Raw genomic sequence first — 22105 nt, 5'->3', positions numbered from 1 at the left:
TTTGATTTAATCAATGATTTCCCGATTCTTTTGACACATTATACAGATGTTTTGTTTATCATGTGAAAGTTGCATACATGGCAATGGTCGGCACTGATTTCAAGCAAGACCAACACATTTTATACTTCCCCTTTTTACTATTTCTGTGCAGAGCTGTTTGTCCTGGCATTACAATTTTCCTGTTAGTATAGGCAATTTATTTTTATGTTCCAACGGAGAGCTGCTCAGACATGGGCACCGTATTGAGTGAATTATATCTTATACATTATCTTTACTGGATAGGAGTGGGTAGTAAATACTTTTGTTTCGTTTGGTTTCGTAGTACAATGTACAGTTTAATCATTGTTATGATCATTGCAGTGCATTGAACTGATCGTTTGCGTTCATGACCAAAACTTAAAGTCTACACGCTCAGGTCTGCTATTTCCTTCACAATATCTGAGCTAAAATTATATTTTTTAGTAAACAATCTAATCAGACTCTTTATTGAATGATTTTTACATTGTTAACCTACACCTTTCAACCAACCTTTATTTTTACTATTTGAACTGGAAACAGTACCCCTAGTATTATTATAAATAAGGACTTTTATTTATCAACCTACATTCCAGGATTATGATTTATGGGTAATGCTGAACGATGAGGAACAGCTCTGCTTGTCTTCAACCCAAAATAGTTACCCTGCTCCTTCAGAGTTGATCCCAGAGAGTAAATGTTCAGATTTATGCCAAGCAGATGTGATTGAAGATCATCCATCTTGCCAAAACTCAGACATCCTTGAACAGCATACAGATGATGATGAAGTAGATGATAATGAGGTGTCTACAGATTCCGCTAACACCAACAATCATTTAGATGTAGAAGTATTAAATGGTTCCTCTCAACCTGTACAAAGTAATAGCAAGGATGCTTCAGAAATTTCCATACCTGCACCTGAGCTTGATACCGTGGATAATCATATAAACAATAATGGCACCAATGGTAATACTTTCCAGGATGTTACACTGACAGAAGTTAGTATATCAGATGAACTGAGCCACGAATTTGTATCAGAAGATGCAAGGAAAGAAACTGCTTTGCTTGATGATTCGACCTGTCCCACAATTCCCCTCATTTCAAGTCCTGACAAGCCTGATGAGGAACATGCTGACACTAATGGTTTTGGCGAGAGTACTAATGTCTCAGATGATCTCACTGACAGCATCTTAACTGATAGTGAAGAGAAAGCTGTTGAGGAGATTGAAAATGCAGTGAACAGTAATCCAACTGGCATTGCCAAAACTCTTGGCAACAGACTCCTACAGTTTAGCAAATCAGTTTCTCCACCTGCTACTATCTCATTTGATAATTTCGAAACCCCCAAGCCAAGTCTCAGATCAAAGTTCTCTAGCTTAAATAATCTAGCGAGTAGGTTATTGGATTCAAAATCGAAGGATCCGATTCCCATGACATCGTCAAGCATGACTGACTTAGACAAATTTAATGAGGAACAGTATGTTCCTTACTTGCGCAAAAACACAAGTAGCACTGAGGGTATCAGCATTACTTCAAATTCAGATGACTTTGACGCTTATGATGCAGTGAAAAAAGAAGCTGCATCTTTAGATGAAAGTGTAGAAGATGAGTTTTCTCGCGACAATACTCCTCCTATATCCAATGAAGAACTGCAGAAACTTGTTAAAAAGCTAGAGTATGAACTAGATGTAGCTAATGGTACTATAAAGCATGTTTATGAAGAATCAACCAAAAAATTGCATGAGGTGTCAATGCAATATGAGTCCAAAATATCCCATATTGATAGGAAGTTTATAGAATGTATAAAAGAGAAAGATATCATGAAATCCAGCTTGGACGAAAGCCTAGATGCACGCCGAAAGCTGCAATCCAATAAGGAAAATTTGATTAAAAATTTGTCCAATCAAGCTGATGAAAACGAGAGATTGAGAGCAAAACTCCACATGTCCACAGATGATTGTGTCAAACTCAAGAAAGAACTTGACTTAAAGGCATATGAACTTTCAGAGGTTAAGAAAGTCATGAAAAGATGTCAGGATGATCTGAGTTCAGCTTCCATAAAAGTTCAGTGGGCAAACTCCAAGTTGAAGTCAGAATGTGATGCTCATCACTCAACTCGTTCCAAGCTTGCTGGAATGGATGCTAAAGTAAGAGAAGCAAAGGAAGAAGCCGATATGATTAGAGCAAACTGTCAGGCCATGATAGATAAGTACCAGAATTCTGAGGAAATCCAGTCAAATGCATTGGGCTCAAAGTTGGAAAAACTGGAAGGGGATCACTCAGACTTACAAGGTCAGTTTGAGATGATGAAATCTAAATATGAAAATAAGTGTGTTGATGCAGAAGATGCAAACCGGCGCTTGGAGCAAATCAAAGACCAGTTATTTGAGAAAGAAGCTGATTACAGGAGGATTTTGGCAGAATCTAAGACTCAAGAAAGTGACAAAAACAACCTTGCCAATCAGCTAGAAGATCTTGATGAGCGTCTGAACTCCTACAATGAGTTGAAAGCAGAATTGAAAAATGCTTACCACAATAATCAAGTCTTAGATACCGAACTGATAAACATACGAGAACGTGTTGAAACTGTTGAAAAGTGTAATAAAGAGCTCACTGGAAAAGAAAAAGATAACTTAGATTACTTTCAAAAAATATCAGGCAAAAATGCAGACTTGCAACTGGAAGCCAACAGCTTGAAAATGGAGTGTGAGGGTAAGAACAAAATCATCAGCAGTCTTACAACAGAACGAGATGAGTTACAACACAAGTTTTCTGAGGTATCCCAAAAGTATTCAAGTCAAGTCGGGGAATCAACCTCAAATATTTCTGATTTGGAAGTTAGAATCAAAGAGTTGGAGCAGTGTAAATCTGAGTTAGAAACCCAAGTTCATGATCTCAAGAATGAATCTGTTGTTTCAAAAAGGAGGCACCAAGCTGACAACAAGGACCTGATCCGTCAAATAGAGCAATTCAGAAAACAGTTTGAGAGACAGGAGGAGAGCATGAGGCGCACTGAGTCTACTAATTCCTTAGAGAGTGGAGGTGGTGAGAGGCCTGATCGTTCTGGTGCATCAAGTGAAGCTGGAGACAGTGCATCTGTTAGCAATGATAGTGGTGCCACCATGAGTCTTGAAAACGCTCGTATTCTTTTGATAGAGCGCCTCTGTTCCTTACAGAAAGCCCTTGCAAAGCGCCAAGAAAAGATTGAGTTTTATGAAAGTCATGTTAGTACTCTTACGAAAGATGTTATGAAGAAATCTAAAATAATTCAGAGCTTACTTCTCCGAGTTGAAACGGGTGAACGAACTAAATTGGCTAGTGCAGCGTACAAAAGAACAGCACCATCAGCTACGCTGGCTGAAAGCTGGTGGGGCACTTCCAGTAATGGGATGACATTGAAGCTGTCCACTGAAATAAATGAAAAGTTACAGCAAGTTTTAGAGGATACTTTGTTCAAAAATATCACTCTCAAGGAAAATATTAAAACTCTCGGAGATGAAATTGATCGACTTAATGAAAAGAGATAATGAGTGCCCGATTTGTTTGTTCAACTCGAAAGAGTGTATTCTTAGAGTTCACATTGCCCATTGCAGTGTATAGATCATTATATATTTTGCATGGATCCTTATTTGGATTTCAAGGAGCTGGAAGATTTTGGGAAAACATTTGGCCTCCAATCCACTGTTTATGATACCATCTGACGTAGATTTTTTATTCAGTTATTGTACTTACAATAGAATGTTATGATAAAATTGGATATTTGAAGCTCGAACCTGTATCATAAAGATTTAAATTGATAACTGATATAGATCATAAAACTTATATGGGATTTTACCAAGTATTTGAAAAAGTTAAAGGCTACCGCTTAAATTATTCTTTTTAATGATTAATTATGGTTGAATGCTTAATGATGGAATTTTATACTTTCAATTACGCAATCTTCTTCTTAACGTCGTCAGATGTAGAACTACATAGCTTAGATTTCCTGCAAATATTGTGATTTTATCCTTAAACTTGAAACTTGGTTGATAACCTAAAACTTAATAACCCAAAACTTGTTAACCTTTTAGGTTAATTTTTTGTCAAAAATATTGCTGCTTTAAAATAGTAATTTTTGTAACTTAGAGCAGCGTTATGACTTATGATATAAAAGGTTCAAAAATTTCAGATAACATAGTCTGTTGTAGATTTGTAGCTGTAGTTTAGACTTAGGGGTGTAGCCCAATATACATAATATTATATACTTATATTGATATAATTTCAATCTGCCTTGTATTAAATTTAAATTTTGTTTTCTACATTTAATTGGTTTAATGATGCTGTAACTGAGTTTCATTGATTTTGTTTGAAAATCTTATCATGAGCTGTACTGAGGAAACATTTCTGAAAATGACTCAAATAAAAAAAAGCTTCTTATAAAATGTCCCAAGTCTTCCCTCAACAATAATTAACTCCAAACCACAACAACTTTACTTCAAAACCATCACCTCTAGCCCAGTGTACCACCCAGTGTACCACCCCTACCACCACCACCATGTATCAAATGTTCCACAAACGAGAAGACGGTCACGAGGACAGTATCTGGTCGGTTGCGTGGGCACGGAGTGAGAAGGATAACTCCGAGAATATTATTACTGGAGGAGTGGATGATCTGGTCAAGAGCTGGAATTGGAGGTTAGTTTGGGCGGGTAATTGGTGGGTAATTGGTGGGTAATCGGTGGGTAATAGACGGGTAATTGGTTAAGTTGATACGTATTATGTGCTGGTCACTGGTTAGTAAGGATGGTCGTTAATTGACGTCGGCAAAATTCAGTAACTTAACTCGAATCCTTGGTCACGATTGCTTACATATTTTTAGAGCTAGCATAATATAAACGCACAACTTCTGTGGCTAGGCTACTCTCCGAACTGTAAATGTAAATAATATGTAATGTTGGAAATCAAATTCAATTATTCCTTATCTTCTCCTTCCAGGAATGATGTAAATCAAGTTCAAATCCGGGAGGGGGTATTTAAAACATGATACAAAAGGATTTTATTAGCAGTTAAAATATTCCTTATCTTCATTCTTCTCCTTCCAGGGATGATTTCCTAGACTACAGAGCTACACTAAAGGGACATCAACTTGGAGTGGTATCAGTCACTATCAATGCTGCGGGAACTGTGGCAGCCTCGTCTAGCTTGGATTCTACCATTAAACTCTGGGACCTTGACAGTTCTAAACAGATCAAAAGCATTGGTAAGTTTCAATCCGGAATCCAGATGTTAGAGTTTGGCAGAATGGAACAAACTTAATCCCGACCCACCTTAAGTGGGAAGCTTAGGTGGGAAGTTTAGGTGGGAAGTTTAGGTGGGAAGTTTAGGTGGGAAGTTTAGGTGGGAAGTTTAGGTGGGACTTCCCGACTGGACGGACATAATGCCTACACTGCAGCTGGAAAACCCTTCTACTCCTGCCATTCGACCTCTTCCTCCTCAGCCGGCCGGACTCCCTTCTACCCATCCCTCTGAAGATGCCGGACCCTCTACTACCCAGCCCTCTGAAGATGCCGGACCCTCTACTGCCCAGCCCTCTGAAGATGCCGGACCCTCTACTACCCAGCCCTCTGAAGATGCCGGACCCTCTACTACCCAGCCCTCTGAAGATGCCGGACCCTCTACTACCCAGCCCTCTGAAGATGCCGGACCCTCTACTACCCAGCCCTCTGAAGATGCCGGACCCTCTACTACCCATCCCTCTGAAGATGCCGGACCCTCTACTACCCAGCCCTCTGAAGATGCCGGACCCTCTACTACCCAGCCCTCTGAAGATGCCGAGCAAGAAGTGCTGGAATGGTAGGTTGGATCCACTCAGGACACTTCCGGATCTGATGTTTTTTGTCTTCTTGCAGGGGCGTCCGCACTTCCAAATGTAGAGATCTGCTCATTTGGAGGCTGCACAAGGTGAGAGAACCATGGGACTGTTGCAGGCATCACAGTTCTGGGTGGGTTTTAGAATCTGTTTAGTCATCAGGAACGATCTGGAACTGTCTTCGGTTGCTGCTAGGGTCATTATCTCAAAGTGAAGTCCAAGTCTAGCTGGTTGGAAAGGCATGTTGATAGATTGTGGTTGCGGGGTAGGATGAAAATGATGATCTTAACGGTATTTATACCATAGTGTGATTTAATGACGGGCGAAGTGAAGTGATTATCAACACAATCTGTCCTTGACAATATTCACGGACCAATCACACGATTGTATAGTAATTTCGAATGAGTTGCGGGGGAGAGAGAGAGAGAGAGAGGTTATGTTCATATTTAATATGCATAAATTTAAGGTAAATACCATAAGTTTATGGTAAATACGGGCATAAATTCAGGTAATTATGCGTTGTTCGTATCATTAGAGGGGTTACTAGTAACACTATGATATAGTCTGGTTACTAGAGTTACTAGGGTTACTAGTAACACTATGATATAGTCTGGTTACTAGAGTTATTAGGGTTACTAGTAACACTATGATATAGTCTGGTAACTAGAGTTACTAGGGTTACTAGTAACACTATGATATAGTCTGGTTACTAGAGTTAATAGGGTTACTAGTAACACTATGATATAGTCTGGTTACTAGAGTTACTAGGGTTACTAGTAACACTATGATATAGTCTGGTTACTAGAGTTATTAGGGTTACTAGTAACACTATGATATAGTCTGGTTACTAGAGTTACTAGGGTTACTAGTAACACTATGATATAGTCTGGTTACTAGAGTTACTAGGGTTACTAGTAACACTATGATATAGTCTGGTTACTAGAGTTATTAGGGTTACTAGGGATACCATATTCACCGTGATCGGAGCTGCCTATTAATTATTCGACTGCTTTTGGACGGTTATAGTTGGGTTAGTAAGTTAGAATAAGATTTCGGCCCCCTTATTGTTAATGATATGGTTTAATTATAGCTGTGGTCAGTTTACTACCGCCCTCGTCAGATAAACATTTCACGTGTGGCAGTGCAATTGTTTCATATTCTAGCTCAAACTTGGCTCTCCTTCAAAGTTTTATCAGTTTTCAAGAAAACAACAATTTCAAGGTTTGGCACCGGTTGTCTCTTAATAAGTCTTTGTGTTTTTGTTTTTTCAGTCAAGACTTTCCCTCATCGCATCATGACTAATATGCACGGAGTACTATTATACTGGGGGTGGAGTTTGTTGACATACCACCACTACTATTGTGCACCAAAGAAATATATATATTATATTAGTTCAGATGTAATGAGGGACAGTCTAAACTTCAAAAGTTTGAGAGCTGGAAGATTAAACAATTGGTTAGGTCGTCAAATTTAGCCCTCGGTGCAAGACCGACGATAATGAAACTTTTAGATGATTAAACAATGTAGTTGAGATTTGAATCTAAAAGATTGAGACATTCAGGGCAAATGAACGAGCGAGGACTATTGTTATGCAGCTGTTACGTACCGACTCAAAAACGGCTGAATCCCCGCCTAGAAAGAAAACTCACAGTTTACTTAGTCATAAATTACTTCGACTTGGCGATTCAAATTTGTTTACTCCTATCAACTTAATCCTCTCGAGCAATGAAACATTTCTGCGCATCTGTAGTTTTGCTAACACTTTTAGTGTTAATCGTTACTTCGTACGAGTGTCCATTGAAGAACAAGAGACTGAACAAGAAAATCAAGCAGTACAGCAAGAAGTGCCTACAGAAAGGTTTCCAGTCGTCTCTGGGCTGTGAATCCAGCGATGGTAAGTTAAGGGGGGGGGCCAATGGATATTTTTTTGTGAAACTTGATTTCGAGATAGCAGTTGACCAACAAACTAAGACCAGTGACCGAACTTTTGAGGGGGTCCCAGACCCCAACCGCCAAACGGTGCCTGCGGGGCAGCCACGCCCATATTTGGTCCAAATTAGGCCCAATTTAGCCAAATACTCTGAACATGCCCAAAACCCAAATTTTAGGTGCTCTACTTGTAGCTAGTGGTCTCCTGAACTCGTATATGAAATGTCATCAAGATTGGACAAAAAATGACTGAGTTATGAGCCAAAAACCATATGCCCATATTTGGGCATACGCACCAAATTTGGTAGATTTCGTCCCATAAATTGGTCAAATATCAATATTTTTCACTGAAAGTTACTTTATATGAAAGGTAAGCCTAAACTACATATTCTCTGTAAGTAATAGCTTTATATCTGTTTAAATGTGGATACTAAGGCGAAAAGACCACAAAAAATGAACTAAATTGCCCATATCTTGGTTCGCGATATTCGCGGAATTGATCTCATTAAAATTGTAACAACTCAATCAGTTTTCAAAATTTTTCCATGAAATTTTCGGAATCGACTCGAAATCGCATTTCCACCTTAGTTTGAGAACAGATTTTTGATTAAGGCCTCAAAAAAAATTTGGCGGCCAAATTCTGAATTTCTCCGGGAAAATTTTGGAATTTGGCCGCCAAATTTTTTTGGAGGCCTAAATCAAAAATCTGTTCTCAAACTAAGGTGGAAATGCGATTTCGAGTCGATTCCGAAAATTTCATGGAAAAATTTTGAAAACTGATCGAGTTGTTACAATTTTAATGAGATCAATTCCGCGAATATCGCGAACCAAGATATGGGCAATTTAGTTCATTTTTTGTGGTCTTTTCGCCTTAGTATCCACATTTAAACAGATATAAAGCTATTACTTACAGAGAATATGTAGTTTAGGCTTACCTTTCATATAAAGTAACTTTCAGTGAAAAATATTGATATTTGACCAATTTATGGGACGAAATCTACCAAATTTGGTGCGTATGCCCAAATATGGGCATATGGTTTTTGGCTCATAACTCAGTCATTTTTTGTCCAATCTTGATGAAATTTCATATACGAGTTCAGGAGACCACTAGCTACAAGTAGAGCACCTAAAATTTGGGTTTTGGGCATGTTCAGGGTATTTGGCTAAATTGGGCCTAATTTGGACCAAATATGGGCGTGGCTGCCCCGCAGGCACCGTTTGGCGGTTAGGGTCCGGGACCCCCTCAAAAGTTCGGTCACTGGTCCTAGTTTGTTGGTCAACTGCTATCTCGAAATCAAGTTTTACAAAAAAATATCCATTGGCCCCCCCCCTTAAAGAAAAAAGCTTCGAGGAAATGCGGTAAACTTGAACAAGTCCTGAAAAAGTGTGGCCACACTTGTCCAACTGATGGAACCTGGAGTGATTTCGGGGATTGGTCAGACTGCTCGGCTGCTTGCGGAGGAGGATCCCGGAAGAGAAGGAGGAGCTGCTCCGACCCAGCCCCTGCTTACGGTGGATCTAACTGCGTAGGAGATGCTGAGGAGACACAAGAATGCAACGACCAGCCTTGCGAGCCCTATTCGTTAAAGGTACTTTGTGACGATCATACAACAGTTTATATAGATGGAGTTCAGAAGTACACAGACACAAACTGGCAGGCACTAGCGTCACTCAGTGTTCCATCACCCACCCGGGTCATCAGCAGTTAAATGTTCCAATCATGCTGGTGGCTATGGTATCGCAGCAGGCATGAAGGATTCGGAAGGAAACGATCTCATGGTCTCGGACAATTCCTGGAGATGTGCTGGAGTGGAGGAGAGTGGCTGGGAAAAACCTGACTTTATTGAAGGAGACAACTGGAAGCCAGCCCTAGACCAGGGTGATAGACATTCCTTGATAAGTCATCCAAGAAGTCCTTGGAAACAGATTAACTCAGCCGACAGTAGATCAATCTGGTCAAGCGGAGGTGGAAATGATCAAACAGCATACTGCCGGAAGATACTAATCTAAACCCCTCTACAGCTGTATACCCCTCTTCAACTGCATCTTGGAGTAAGATGAGGGGTCTTGGACATTGGAATTAAACCTTGAACTAGTCTTGAAACGACCTTGCATGATTCCGGATGATTTTATCTCTTAGTGTGAACTACATCGTAAAATTAGAACTTCTAGTGCACTTAAATTTCTAATTTTCATTCCAATTTATTCGGACTTCGGAGCTGAAAAGGAGGCTACTACCTTCTTTTTTAACATAACCATGTGTTCGACGTTGGTTTTGCAAATCAAGGGGAAAGGGACACCTACCGTTTCACTTAAGTAAGAAAAGCAACTACAAGAATGTGATTTTTTAAATTTAAAAATTGCCTTAATATGTTGTGAAAAGGAAAGAATGCTTCATATTAACCTTCGAAATTTTAATTGCACCGGAATGTTTATATTAATTCTACGACGGGTTCTAAACAAAGCAGTGATTTGGAAGGTTTTTTTTAGTGGACAATGAAAGATCTTGTTTCAAAAAGCGCACATAATTGTTGTTTTTAAGAAAAGAAAAAAAAGTAACCTTTTTTATCTTTGTCCGCCTTTTTTCCATCCAGTTGCTGCCCTAAAAAACAGTTAGTACCGCTAGTTACTATATCTACACTTTATCTACATTTATTAATTATTTTACGAAGATTTGTGCTCAATTTGTGCTGTCTTACTTTATGTCAATGACAAAATTAGGCGGAGCTTGTGGAAGCCACGTGGAAAGTGGTCCGACATCACTCACTCATTTCCAGGAGGGGGAGCATTTCATTAGTAACCATTAGTATAGAAAACCGCGTTTCTTGGTATTTAGTGTATGCTAGTCAAGCTCTAGTCCCGCAGCACGAACGGCAGGGCGTACCGTATGGTAGAAAGGAAACGAGTATATTAAAATGGATAATTAATTAAATGGAAAAGTAATACAAAGTGAACGTCAACAGATAAAAACCTCCAAGTGTTCGCTCTAATCGATTGACGTGTCTAATCACAATTGGTAGTGCTCAGTAAGACTGGCTACCGTCAATTCGAATCCCTTAAAAATATTAAGGGGCAACTAAGAAGTGAGCTCTCCGGGTATACTCTCAAAACTTCGTCACGCCACAACGCGTGACGGCATAACGCAAACAGCCTGCACCAGCGTCTAGACAAGTCTAGTCAATGAGCACTCCACTGACATGGACAGTCATCCTGTGGTCGCGAGGACCAACCACAGGCCTAGCTGTAAGTCAGGTGCAAAAGAGCGGACAACTACAAATGGCAGTTGGTCTGACAGCAGGTTTGCCAGTCAACCGAATACAGTCAAACCGTGTAAAATGAAATATAAACCAAAAATTTCTAATTTCTGAACCAACTGTTAAACAATTAAACTATTACACGAAATGTCGCACTACCCGGAAATGTGTAGCGGTCCCTATACTACCAAACATTTCACAACCACAGTGCTCCTAATCTTAAACGCAACCTTCCTATTACTACATAGGACACTGTAAATAAAGTTAATTTACCTATTTAATTCGCGTTTTTGACACCACTTGGGGTACCAAATTTTGGGCTCTAAAACTCCTATTTCTTGGCCAATTTTTTATTTTTTCATGCTGATTTGAAGGCCATTAAAGCATTTGACCCAGTCAAAAAAGTTTCAGTTGTATATCTTTTACAGTTTTTGCAGATTTGGAGGCTGCACAAGGTGAGAGAACCATGGGACTGTTGCAGGCATCACAGTTCTGGGTGGGTTTTAGAATCTGTTTAGTCATCAGGAACGATCTGGAACTGTCTTCGGTTGCTGCTAGGGTCATTATCTCAAAGTGAAGTCCAAGTCTAGCTGGTTGGAAAGGCATGTTGATAGATTGTGGTTGCAGGGTAGGATGAAAATGATGATCTTAACGGTATTTATACCATAGTGTGATTTAATGACGGGCGAAGTATTGTGATTATCACCACAATCTGTCCTTGACAATATTCACGGACCAATCACACGATCCTCTAAGAGTCCCACTTAAACTTCCCATCTAAACGCTCGGACACTGAAATCAGCCATAAGGTGAACTTCTAAGTAAAGAGTGATGTGATCCAAAGTCCCACCTAAACTTCCCACCTAAACTTCCCACCTAAACTTCCCACCTAAACTTCCCACCTAAACTTCCCACCTAAGCTTCCCACTTAAGGTGGGTCGGGATTGTTCCATTCTGCCGATAGTTTAACTTTACCATTGAGCTCAGGGCTGTTTTGTTTGCCTTTAGAATATATAATTAACCAGACAGTTTGTCGTAGAACTGAATTACTGCGCATACTACTGACTCACTGACTGTCAGAATAAAGATATGTATAATGCTGGCACTTAATCTTCTAAACTATAAACCGTGTGCAGTTTAAAAGTATAATCCAGGAAGAGATCAATGCTAATTATTATATAATATTCTCAATTATATAGTTGCTTGGAAAGCGTACTGGTCTGTAATATTATATCTGGTAAGCTGGTAGACACTACATCTAGATCCTGCATTCCAGTGTGGCTATTAATTATTATCCCATCTTTCAATATTAATATTGCCTAAGTGCACAAATACTTGAGCAATTATGGTTTGGCTTGCTAGCAATGGTAAGAAACCCAGCACACGGGAATTACCAGTAGTACGGTACAAAGGATCAGCTTGGCAGCTTACACATTGCATAACTTTTACACGTGTAACAGTAATTATAATTATAATTAGAGGAACAGTGTTGAGGCTGTGTGGAGTGAGCTTAGCAGTGTGTATTATAAATGTATAAATCTTGATGATGATGGTGGAAAGGTCAACCGTATTTTTCTGACACGTGTCAGCGATTAGCCAATCAGCTTCAAGCATTGACTGACCAGAACCAAGGATCACTGTCACGTGTCTAAACAAAAATATGATTCACTTCTCACTCTGACTAATGCATTAAAAACCTCGTGACCTAGAGGTTTGAGTGAGCTGTGCGTGTCAAGTTTTGTGTTTGCGCAGCCTAAAAAGCGAAAGTTAGCGGTCAGTGTTTATAATCTGCTAAACGTTACATCAACAAATCACAACACGAGACCCAGGTATTCTCTCAGATCTAACCATTTGCTTACAACTCATACAAGACTCGCAAGAATTAATCCAGCTTTTAATCGTCCTAGTAACAAACTGTGTATACTGTATAGAGCCAATAAACCTCAACACACACAGCTCTAGAGTTTGTAATGTTCTTTAATCACAACTGTCACATCACTGTTACACACACAGTTCTAGAGTTTGTAATGCTCTTTAATCACAACTGTCACATCACTGTTACACACACAGTTCTAGAGTTTGTAATGTTCTTTAATCACTTGAACTGTCACATCACTGTTACACACACAGCTCTAGAGTTTGTAATGTTCTTTAATCACAACTGTCACATAACTGTTACACACACAGTTCTAGAGTTTGTAATGTTCTTTAATCACAACTGTCACATAACTGTTACACACACAGTTCTAGAGTTTGTAATGTTCTTTAATCACAACTGTCACATAACTGTTACACACACAGTTCTAGAGTTTGTAATGTTCTTTAATCACAACTGTCACATAACTGTTACACACACAGTTCTAGAGTTTGTAATGTTCTTTAATCACAACTGTCACATAACTGTTACACACACAGTTCTAGAGTTTGTAATGTTCTTTAATCACAACTGTCACATAACTGTTACACACACAGTTCTAGAGTTTGTAATGTTCTTTAATCACAACTGTCACATAACTGTTACACACACAGTTCTAGAGTTTGTAATGTTCTGTAATCACAACTGTCACATCACTGTTACACACACAGCTCTAGAGTTTGTAATGTTCTTTAATCACAACTGTCACATAACTGTTACACACACAGTTCTAGAGTTTGTAATGTTCTGTTATCACAACTGTCACATCACTGTTACACACACAGCTCTAGAGTTTGTAATGTCTTTAATTACAACTGTCACATCACTGTTACACACACAGCCTACACTAAATCACATTGTGAACACAGCGATTCATGATGTATTGAATTCATAATCTTAACTCCGTGGGAATTTGTTCGGCTTAGTTCTAGTGGGATTATTTAATTAATTACACTAGAGCTCTTAAGAGCAATTTAGCTGGATCATGCATTGTTCCATCTCCTCGCGTTGGGTAACTCGCCTGATTAATTGGTTCTTAATTATGATTAGACAACAGGTAAGGTTAATATAATGCCGGGCGGTGTAAATCAAATAACCGTGAAGCAGAACGCTGCTTTTCTACCCACGATCATTTTCTGAGACTCTATGAGAAAGATGAGTTGAGTAACTTTGCGGGGTAAATCTTGGTTGTTTTGCCATTTCTGGAAAGAAAACCGACTCTTATCAACCTTGTGACTGACCCTACTAATTAGTAATTACCCTACTAATTACTAATTATCTACATTAAAACAAACCCTAAACATGCTGTAAATTAAAACTTCTTCCCTCCCACAGATGCCGGACCAGTTGACTGTTGGACGGTGGCATTCTCACCAGATGGCCAGTATATCGGTAGTGGCTCACATAGCGGTAAAATAAACCTGTTCGGTATTGAGAGTGGTAAGCTGGAGCAGTCTCTTGATACTAGAGGTAGGAGTAATGTGTGTACTAGTGCCAATGTTTCATTCCTCGGAATTAGTTGAACAGTGAATTGTATTCCTCGGAAAGGGGGTTATAGTTCCTCAGAATTGTGGCAGAGTGCAAGGCCTGGTTCGATAACTATTTTAATATTATTTAACTAGCTATAGTTAGAGATATAGAAACAATCAGTTTAAATCACAGGACTAGTGAGAGAACTTCTAATTGTGTATTTTATATCGTAACTAAATCTATTATTACAACAACCATAAACAACACTCAAAGCTACTCACTCACAAAAGAACTTTTAACTCAGGTTCTCAGGAAAATTAACCTACAACCTTCTCAGGAAAGTTTATCATGAGTATAGCGTACAGTCCTGACGGTCATTACATTGCTTGCGGAGGAATTGACGGCATTGTCTGTATATTTGATCTAGCAACAGGTAATCTCCCCTTACTTCAGGTAGTTCAGTATTTTGGGTATTCAGTATTTTGGGTATTCAGTATTTGGGTACTTAAAGTATTTGGGTATTTAATTATACATTTTGTAAGATTTTGAGTATTTACTACGAAAAGGAAAGGAAATTTCCGCGGTAAATAGGGGTGTGGTAAATCGGAGTTTTACTGTTACAAAAATTCAGCGGGGTTTTGAGGCCTGATCGTAACTCTTACGTGGTTAATTGTCGCGGCACAAGCTATTTTTGCCAATTAAGTGTTTATTACGTCAAAGATAATAGGATATGTAATATAAATACATTATATTTTTTGTTACCTCAGCTACTGGTAGGTGGGGTATGCTCCCGAATTATAATGGTAAATTTCCCAATTTTGCGTGGGCCCTGTATTGGGTTCTGAAATTAGCTTTTAAACACCCAACTTTCCTAATATCTTATTAAAATTCGATTATAAAATCTAAATCTCTCCATCTTCTGTATCGGGTATATTTTCGAAATCTGACATATATGGTGGCGAAATGGCATTGACAATCTACTATTCACTTCAAGTTCTGATTGACTTACCAATCAAACGCACGCCAGCATCGCGCCTTCAGATCAACACACAAAGGAATACACGCAATCATTATCCATATATTTTTATAGGAGGCACTAAATAATATCGAGGGCTCTGTTTTGACTGTCATTGTAATCGATGTAGCACGAGGTGTTCTCGATGGCTACTCTCTCTGATGTCTGGTCAATAATAAAAGATAAATTAAAGTGCTGTGCTGTTCTAGCAGAACTTTCGTTGCCACAGTTTCAGTACCTGGAGGACCACGTGATGCCCATATAAGGGACTCTTTATCCCTTAAGGGGCCTGATCGTGCAATCAGTTCAGAATTCAGATTGCTTTGCGTTCTAGTGAGTCTAACGGAACCTTAGTAACATTAAAAGTATACAATATACAATATACTGTGCAGTGTCCAATAAAACGGGGAGGAAGGGTTTACTTACCACCGCGCTGTGGTTAATGTCTTCTTATTGTGTAAACGGGGCCAAAAGTTGCAGAACGTGGTAGAATTTTTGATTTTCGGTTTGTGGCAAACAATTATCGTTTTAAAAAATAAAGCTCGTGATTTTAATGCAAAATTTGTATTAAAGCGGTTGAGCGCAAATATATGAGCTCATTTCGACAGCTCGTAATGGATCAATATGCACCAAAGCATATTAATGCGGTATGTCAATATACTTTTGACATTCTATAAAATATTCAGCAATCATCGACATATTGTAAAATATTCAGTAATAAAATTGAGATTTTGTGTCATCACATGATTCGCATCACATCCTCCACTTTTATTGGTATTTTATGCAAAAAATTATTCGACGAGATATCAAAGTTTTAAAAGCTTGCTAATGGTAGCTGTAGACCCGTCACCATGGTAACTATGGTAACTACTAGTAACCACGTGACTCTCCCAGGTAAACTATTGCACACGCTGGAAGGACACGCTATGCCCATCAGATCCCTCACATTCTCCCCTGACTCCCAACTACTCACTACCTGCAGTGACGATACCAGCATCAAGATATACGACGTGCAACATGCTAACCTTATAGGTAAGGTACCGGTTATTGTGGTTACTTAACACTGGTGCTGCATCAAGATATACGACGTGCAACATGCTAACCTTATAGGTAAGGTACCAGTTATTGTGGTTACTTAACACTGCTCACCTTATAGATAAGTTACCAGTTATTTTGGTTACTTAACACTGGTTACTTAACACTGGTGCTGGGCGTGGTTGGTTACTAGGGTTACTTAACACTGGTGGTGGACGTGGTTGGTTACTAGTTATTGTTTTAAGACTTTAAATATACATCAGAAATGTTTGAACTTTACTGTAAAGCTGTAAGGTTCCTAACGGCGCGGCATATAGTTCAAAACCAGAACGTTTTAAAATGGAAGGCTCCTTGACGTCAAAACGTATTAAACACCCCCGTCTGGACCCACTATAGTTTTTACCACGTGATTACCACGTGATTACCACGTGATTACCACGTGATTACTACGTGATTACCACGTGATTACCACGTGATTACCACGTGATTACCACGTGATTACCACGTGATTACCACGCGATAACCACGTGAGATCCGCGTGATAACCACGTGATAACCACGTGATAACCACGTGAGATCCACGTGATAACCACGTGATTACTACGTGATTATCACGTGATTACCACGTGATTACCACGTGATTACCACGTGATTACCACGTGAGATCCACGTGATTACCACGTGATTACCACGTGATTACCACGTGATTACCACTAGTTTCCCCCACTTGATAAATTTTTGACGTGGTATTTGAGAGTGGGCTGCACTTTAAGTGTAATGAGTTTTAAACTGTTATCTGATTATGCCATAATTCGCAGTTGGTTTGCTAAACTCCCACTACGCTAAAAAACGAGATCACAATTCTAATTTGGGCTAATTATGTTACAAACTCCTGAACACTCAATATACAATTCTATGCGGGTGGTAAGCCCTCTAGTATAGTCTCTAAAGACTTATTGCTCAATGTTTGGGAGGGGAGGGGGTGAGAGAGGGGAGGGTGAGGAGGACCCCAATGTTAAAATTCTATAGTCTAATATGTATTATGTTACAGTGGATAGTGGATCAGTTTTCCTGTACGAAAGCTAATCGTTCAGTGTGCAGTGTGCACAAGCACTTATTGCATGATTTCTTCCTTAAAAAGTATAATTTGTCCATGATCTTAACACAAAGACATTGTAAAACGTGTCCGTGTTTACTGTTTAGGTACTATGATGATTTCTATACATTTCCTCAACTCAATGATCTGATATCCAGTTTGCACGTGTATGAACTATAATGTACGGCAGATAAAGTATGATCTGTACAGCAGTAGATATATAGCTGATGATCATCTCCACAGTGTGTACCAGTAGTACTATACCACTAGTAGTACTCCACCAGTAGTACTATAGATACGCTACACATTCTACCATCATGATAAAACAACGAGATACAGAACTCTACCCTCCTCTCCTTGTATTCTCTGTATTCATCAAATCAGTAGAGCTAGCTGTACAAATTACTCAGATAGTACAGATATGACGTCTGTTTATCATTACGCTATCTTTAGTCAATCATTGGGCGTTACCAGCCATCCCTGATCAGCAAACCAGTGTACACGTTATCCATCACGTGACCGAGTCTACTGTCACGTGACTGAGTCTACTGTCACGTGACTGAGTCTACTGTCACGTGACTTAGTATACTACCCGCCGAAATGTTAATTACCATACAATATAATATGATATTTATTATATAGACGGTTTGTTGCCTTGGCTTTGGTTAACAAATACTTTGTTACCAAATACGGAATTACCATAGTTACTAAATTCCCGGTTACCCTGTTTAAATACCAAGTTACTATGGTTACCAACTACCTGTTTAACACGTCTAGTGCCCAGTGTAGTGTAATTACCGCACAATATGCGATATTAACATGGTTAGGGTGTGGTCATCGGGAAGGTGTTTAGTGTACAGAGATGCACCTGTCAATCTTAATGGGTGATTAGCGTGTACTCAGTGAGATGAATGTGTGGAATGTAGACTGGCATCTGACCAATGATCATTAGTTCCTCATTATCATGATTATTTAAAACAGAATTGTTACCTGGTTCAAATTTAGTATAAAAAGGCTTCAACAGAATTTGCATCTGTGGGTTGGATTATCTTGTTTTAACATATAATCCAAATAACATGATAAATATGATAAATATGATAAATATTTGGGATATTTGTCTGGGTCTAAGAGAGTAGACAGGGGTTACAAGAGTGTAAACTAGACAAATGATCGGTACAACTGAATATCACCCTCCCATGTACCATTGGCACAAAGCATTCTCTCCTTTTCAAACACAAAGCCTATTCTCCAGCTTGGGTCTGTGTATTAACAACACGGCCCGCAGCGGTTAACAATGGCGTGATGTATTGTTTACCTGATTCTAAAATCTAATAAGAAATGAAGTTTGTTGGCGTATCACATTACTTTATTGAACTCATTATGGGGTTCAAGGAGGCGTGAAATGATAACGTTGTTTATAAGCAACAGATATTGAATGAGATCATTCAAAGCAATTGTATAAATACAGTTTTTTTCATTGATTTAATTCAATATTCTCAATTTTTAAAGGTCTGTAAATTGTTAAGTAAATTGGTTTCTCATACTGCCCATCTTTATAACCAAATATAGTTCATTTTATTTATTTCAAGATGCAGCTGCTTTTGCCTTTTGTCTTTAACTGTTAATGTACCATTTCACTACATTAATGCAACTTTTATTCGATGAACTACAAATTCATGACGTCACCAGACAAGTAACCACTTAGAATCACTGATCAAAGCAGAATCAGTCTATAAAATCACACCTCAGAACCACTTAACTCTACCTCACATACAGGAACACTGAGTGGACACGGTTCTTACGTCCTCTGTGTAGACTTCTGTCCTGACAACACACATTTCGCTACCAGTTCCAGTGACAGAAAAGTTAAAGTTTGGGATGCTGGCATGAGGAGATGTGTCCATACTTTCACTGAACACAATGATCAGGTATAATAAATTTTTAATACTTTCAACACTATTGTATAACAAATAATTTGAGGCTCTAAGGATGTAGTTTTACGAAGATTTCAAGCCTTACGTGTGTGTTTCCCTTCGTGTCCAAAAGCATTATATCAATACATTTACTGTACTTCCACGTTCATTAAAATTGAACCGAGATTCCTTGTCGATTTACCTTGACAATCTGTCAAGTCTTCCTTACAAAAGGAGTAAATATGACTGTTTCAATATTACATTTTGATAAAGGAGTAAATATGACTGTTTCAATGTAACATTGTGATGTATGTCAGCGTAGAAGGTTATTGAGAATTTGGCTCGCCTAATCTTAATGGAATAACTTGGCAACCGCATAAATTCATAACTCGTTATGATTACTAATTAAACGGTTATATTAAGCTTTGAATGCACAAAGAGAAATATGAATGCGTTGCTTCCAGAACTGCCGTAGAATATTGCTATTCATTTGGCATGTTGCCGATCACTTTATTTGCGGAGTGGCGGAGTGACGCAATCTAAAAGATAGTGTCACAAAAAAAGCTTTTTAACTGAGACTGCTAGAAATATCATCGATATTCTTCGAGCATTTTGTCCCTTCAAGGCTTACAAAATCAAGCTTATCAAACGTTTTATTTCAGGTTTGGGGTGTAGCATACAACGAAAATGGTTCGAAGCTTGTTTCTGTGTCCGATGACAAAAGTGTTGTTATTTACGAGTGCCCGATTTGAATGGAATTGTTATGTAATGGAAGATTCAATAGCAATTGAAAAGCGAGAGGATGTCGCTTGTGAAGAATTGTGCAAAAGGTTGTTGCAAAAAGATTTCAGAAGTATTAGATCGAAGCAGAAAGTGTGAACAACAGATTTTTATCTAAGTTATTTGTTATTTTATTACTGATTTATATATTGTACTGTAATATTTAATAATGTTTACAGAAAACAAAATATTTGTGTCTTGAAGTGTTCCAGCCCTGAAAATATCCACGGAATGCTAATAGTTACATCTACCGCTTCGTAAATAGAAACAATTCTCTCCGGTAACTTTTTGGCAAGTTTTGTCCCTACGTGGCAACACAGCGCGCAGATTGTCTCAATTTACGACTAAGACGTAAGGCGCGGAGTTTATTTTGTGACAAAGCTGACTGGCTTGCAACAGTCTGTGTTTCCGTTTATGCCGGCCGCTAGATACGAAGGTAGGAGCGGCCGGATTGGAAGATATCTTTTCTGCATTTTAAATGAACTAGGCTCTGGGACAAAAGAACCATCTGCCACTCCTTTCACCTTAATGCATTCCTTTCAATCTTTGTGGAGGGTGGAGTTATAGTTATGCCATATGAAGAAATTACTGCTAAAAGTAACCGGTTCAGTTCACCGTGATCACATCGATAATACAAACCGCTTTAATCCTGTCTAAAAAATAAACAGACATTTTGAATAGACCAAAAGGCTGCGAATACAAGGTTTATAATGACTAGAAGGCATCATTAATCATAAAGTTAAGTAAGAGTAATGGAGTTAGAAGTGCTTGTTATTTGTCTCGGTCATTGTGATTCTGTTTCAGAAACAGTTCCGCTTTGAAATATGTCATTGACAACACAGCAATCATTCTTAAACCTTCATTTTTATTCGCGTTACAGTGTTATTATCTACACTATGAATGGGTAACACGAAGAACACATAACTCACCCATTTTGCTACTGCTGCTGCAGCATAAATAAGTATCCCCATCTGATTTTGTACACGAATGACGAAGGTACATAAATATGACACAAAGTACACAAATATTTCGGGGTAAAATTTTTACATACCAGCGATACCACCGATGTAGGAATGTTCCAAACCGTTGCCCATTTGTGTGCAAACCACAAATAATCGGTTGTCATTTACAAAATTTCATCTGTGTAATGAAGTTTTGCACCCTCCATTATCGAACATTTTTTTGTTTACAAAACGTGGTATCTGTTGCGATCAACTAATGTCGTTAACAGAGAACTGTTAAGAGAATCTATTAACTTCCATGGCAAAATGGCAGAGTTTGAGGTTCAGAATTCCGTTCGCCGCTCCGGAATTCAGTGTGTGTTGGAATCTCGTGCGTGTACCGTTGTTGGAAAATTTGTTCATCACAGAAGCATCCTTGATCTCAGAAAAAATTATAAGACAAAAGAGAAAGCCCAGTACCGACTTTTTAGGTCATCAAATGTGCAACGTTTCCAACCGTCGTTCGCATATTACGTAATCATCCGAGGGGGTTTCCGAATGATTGCGCTAGTGTAATTTTGACACAATAGCTATGTGTACAACTGATTACGGAGGGGGGAGGGGGGTTACAAATTGTTCAAAAAGCGATTACGCAATATGTGAACGACCCCTTACATACGATTATTGTTGTTCCTTCCGAACAACATCGTGTTTCGTTGTGTTACTGATTGTACATATTATATAACCGCATCCTATAGCTGCTAGGTAGTAGAAGCTATAAAAAATCTGGTAGCTCCATACGTACCATGGAAATAATTAGCACGAACTTCACGATGAAGACTGAGAATCTGCATCCCAAGAGCAAATACCTAAAACCTGCATAGAGCACCAGGT

The 22105-nt window shown here is 38.8% G+C and overlaps 2 protein-coding genes across 2 annotated transcripts; both read left to right on the top strand.

Moving 5' to 3' along the window:
* The first annotated feature begins 629 nt into the window (after positions 1 to 629).
* On the top strand, positions 630 to 4340 carry LOC134817551 (coiled-coil domain-containing protein 186-like). The gene has a single exon (XM_063826725.1). The coding sequence runs from the start codon at positions 630 to 632 to the stop codon at positions 3540 to 3542; it is 2913 nt and encodes a 970-aa protein (XP_063682795.1). The 3' UTR covers positions 3543 to 4340.
* Positions 4324 to 20377, top strand: LOC134817552 (superkiller complex protein 8-like). The gene is made up of 7 exons (XM_063826726.1): positions 4324 to 4689; positions 5097 to 5254; positions 14297 to 14431; positions 14769 to 14864; positions 16341 to 16478; positions 19354 to 19505; positions 20153 to 20377. The coding sequence occupies exons 1-7, from the start codon at positions 4550 to 4552 to the stop codon at positions 20240 to 20242; spliced, it is 909 nt and encodes a 302-aa protein (XP_063682796.1). The 5' UTR covers positions 4324 to 4549; the 3' UTR covers positions 20243 to 20377.
* The last annotated feature ends 1728 nt before the right edge of the window (positions 20378 to 22105 follow it).

Source organism: Bolinopsis microptera, chromosome 6 (assembly GCF_026151205.1).
Source record: "Bolinopsis microptera isolate Bmic1 chromosome 6, MBARI_Bmic_1.0, whole genome shotgun sequence".
NCBI lineage: Eukaryota > Metazoa > Ctenophora > Tentaculata > Lobata > Bolinopsidae > Bolinopsis > Bolinopsis microptera.
Note: the sequence above shows the minus strand (reverse complement) of the source record. Positions and strands in the feature narration are given on the sequence as shown.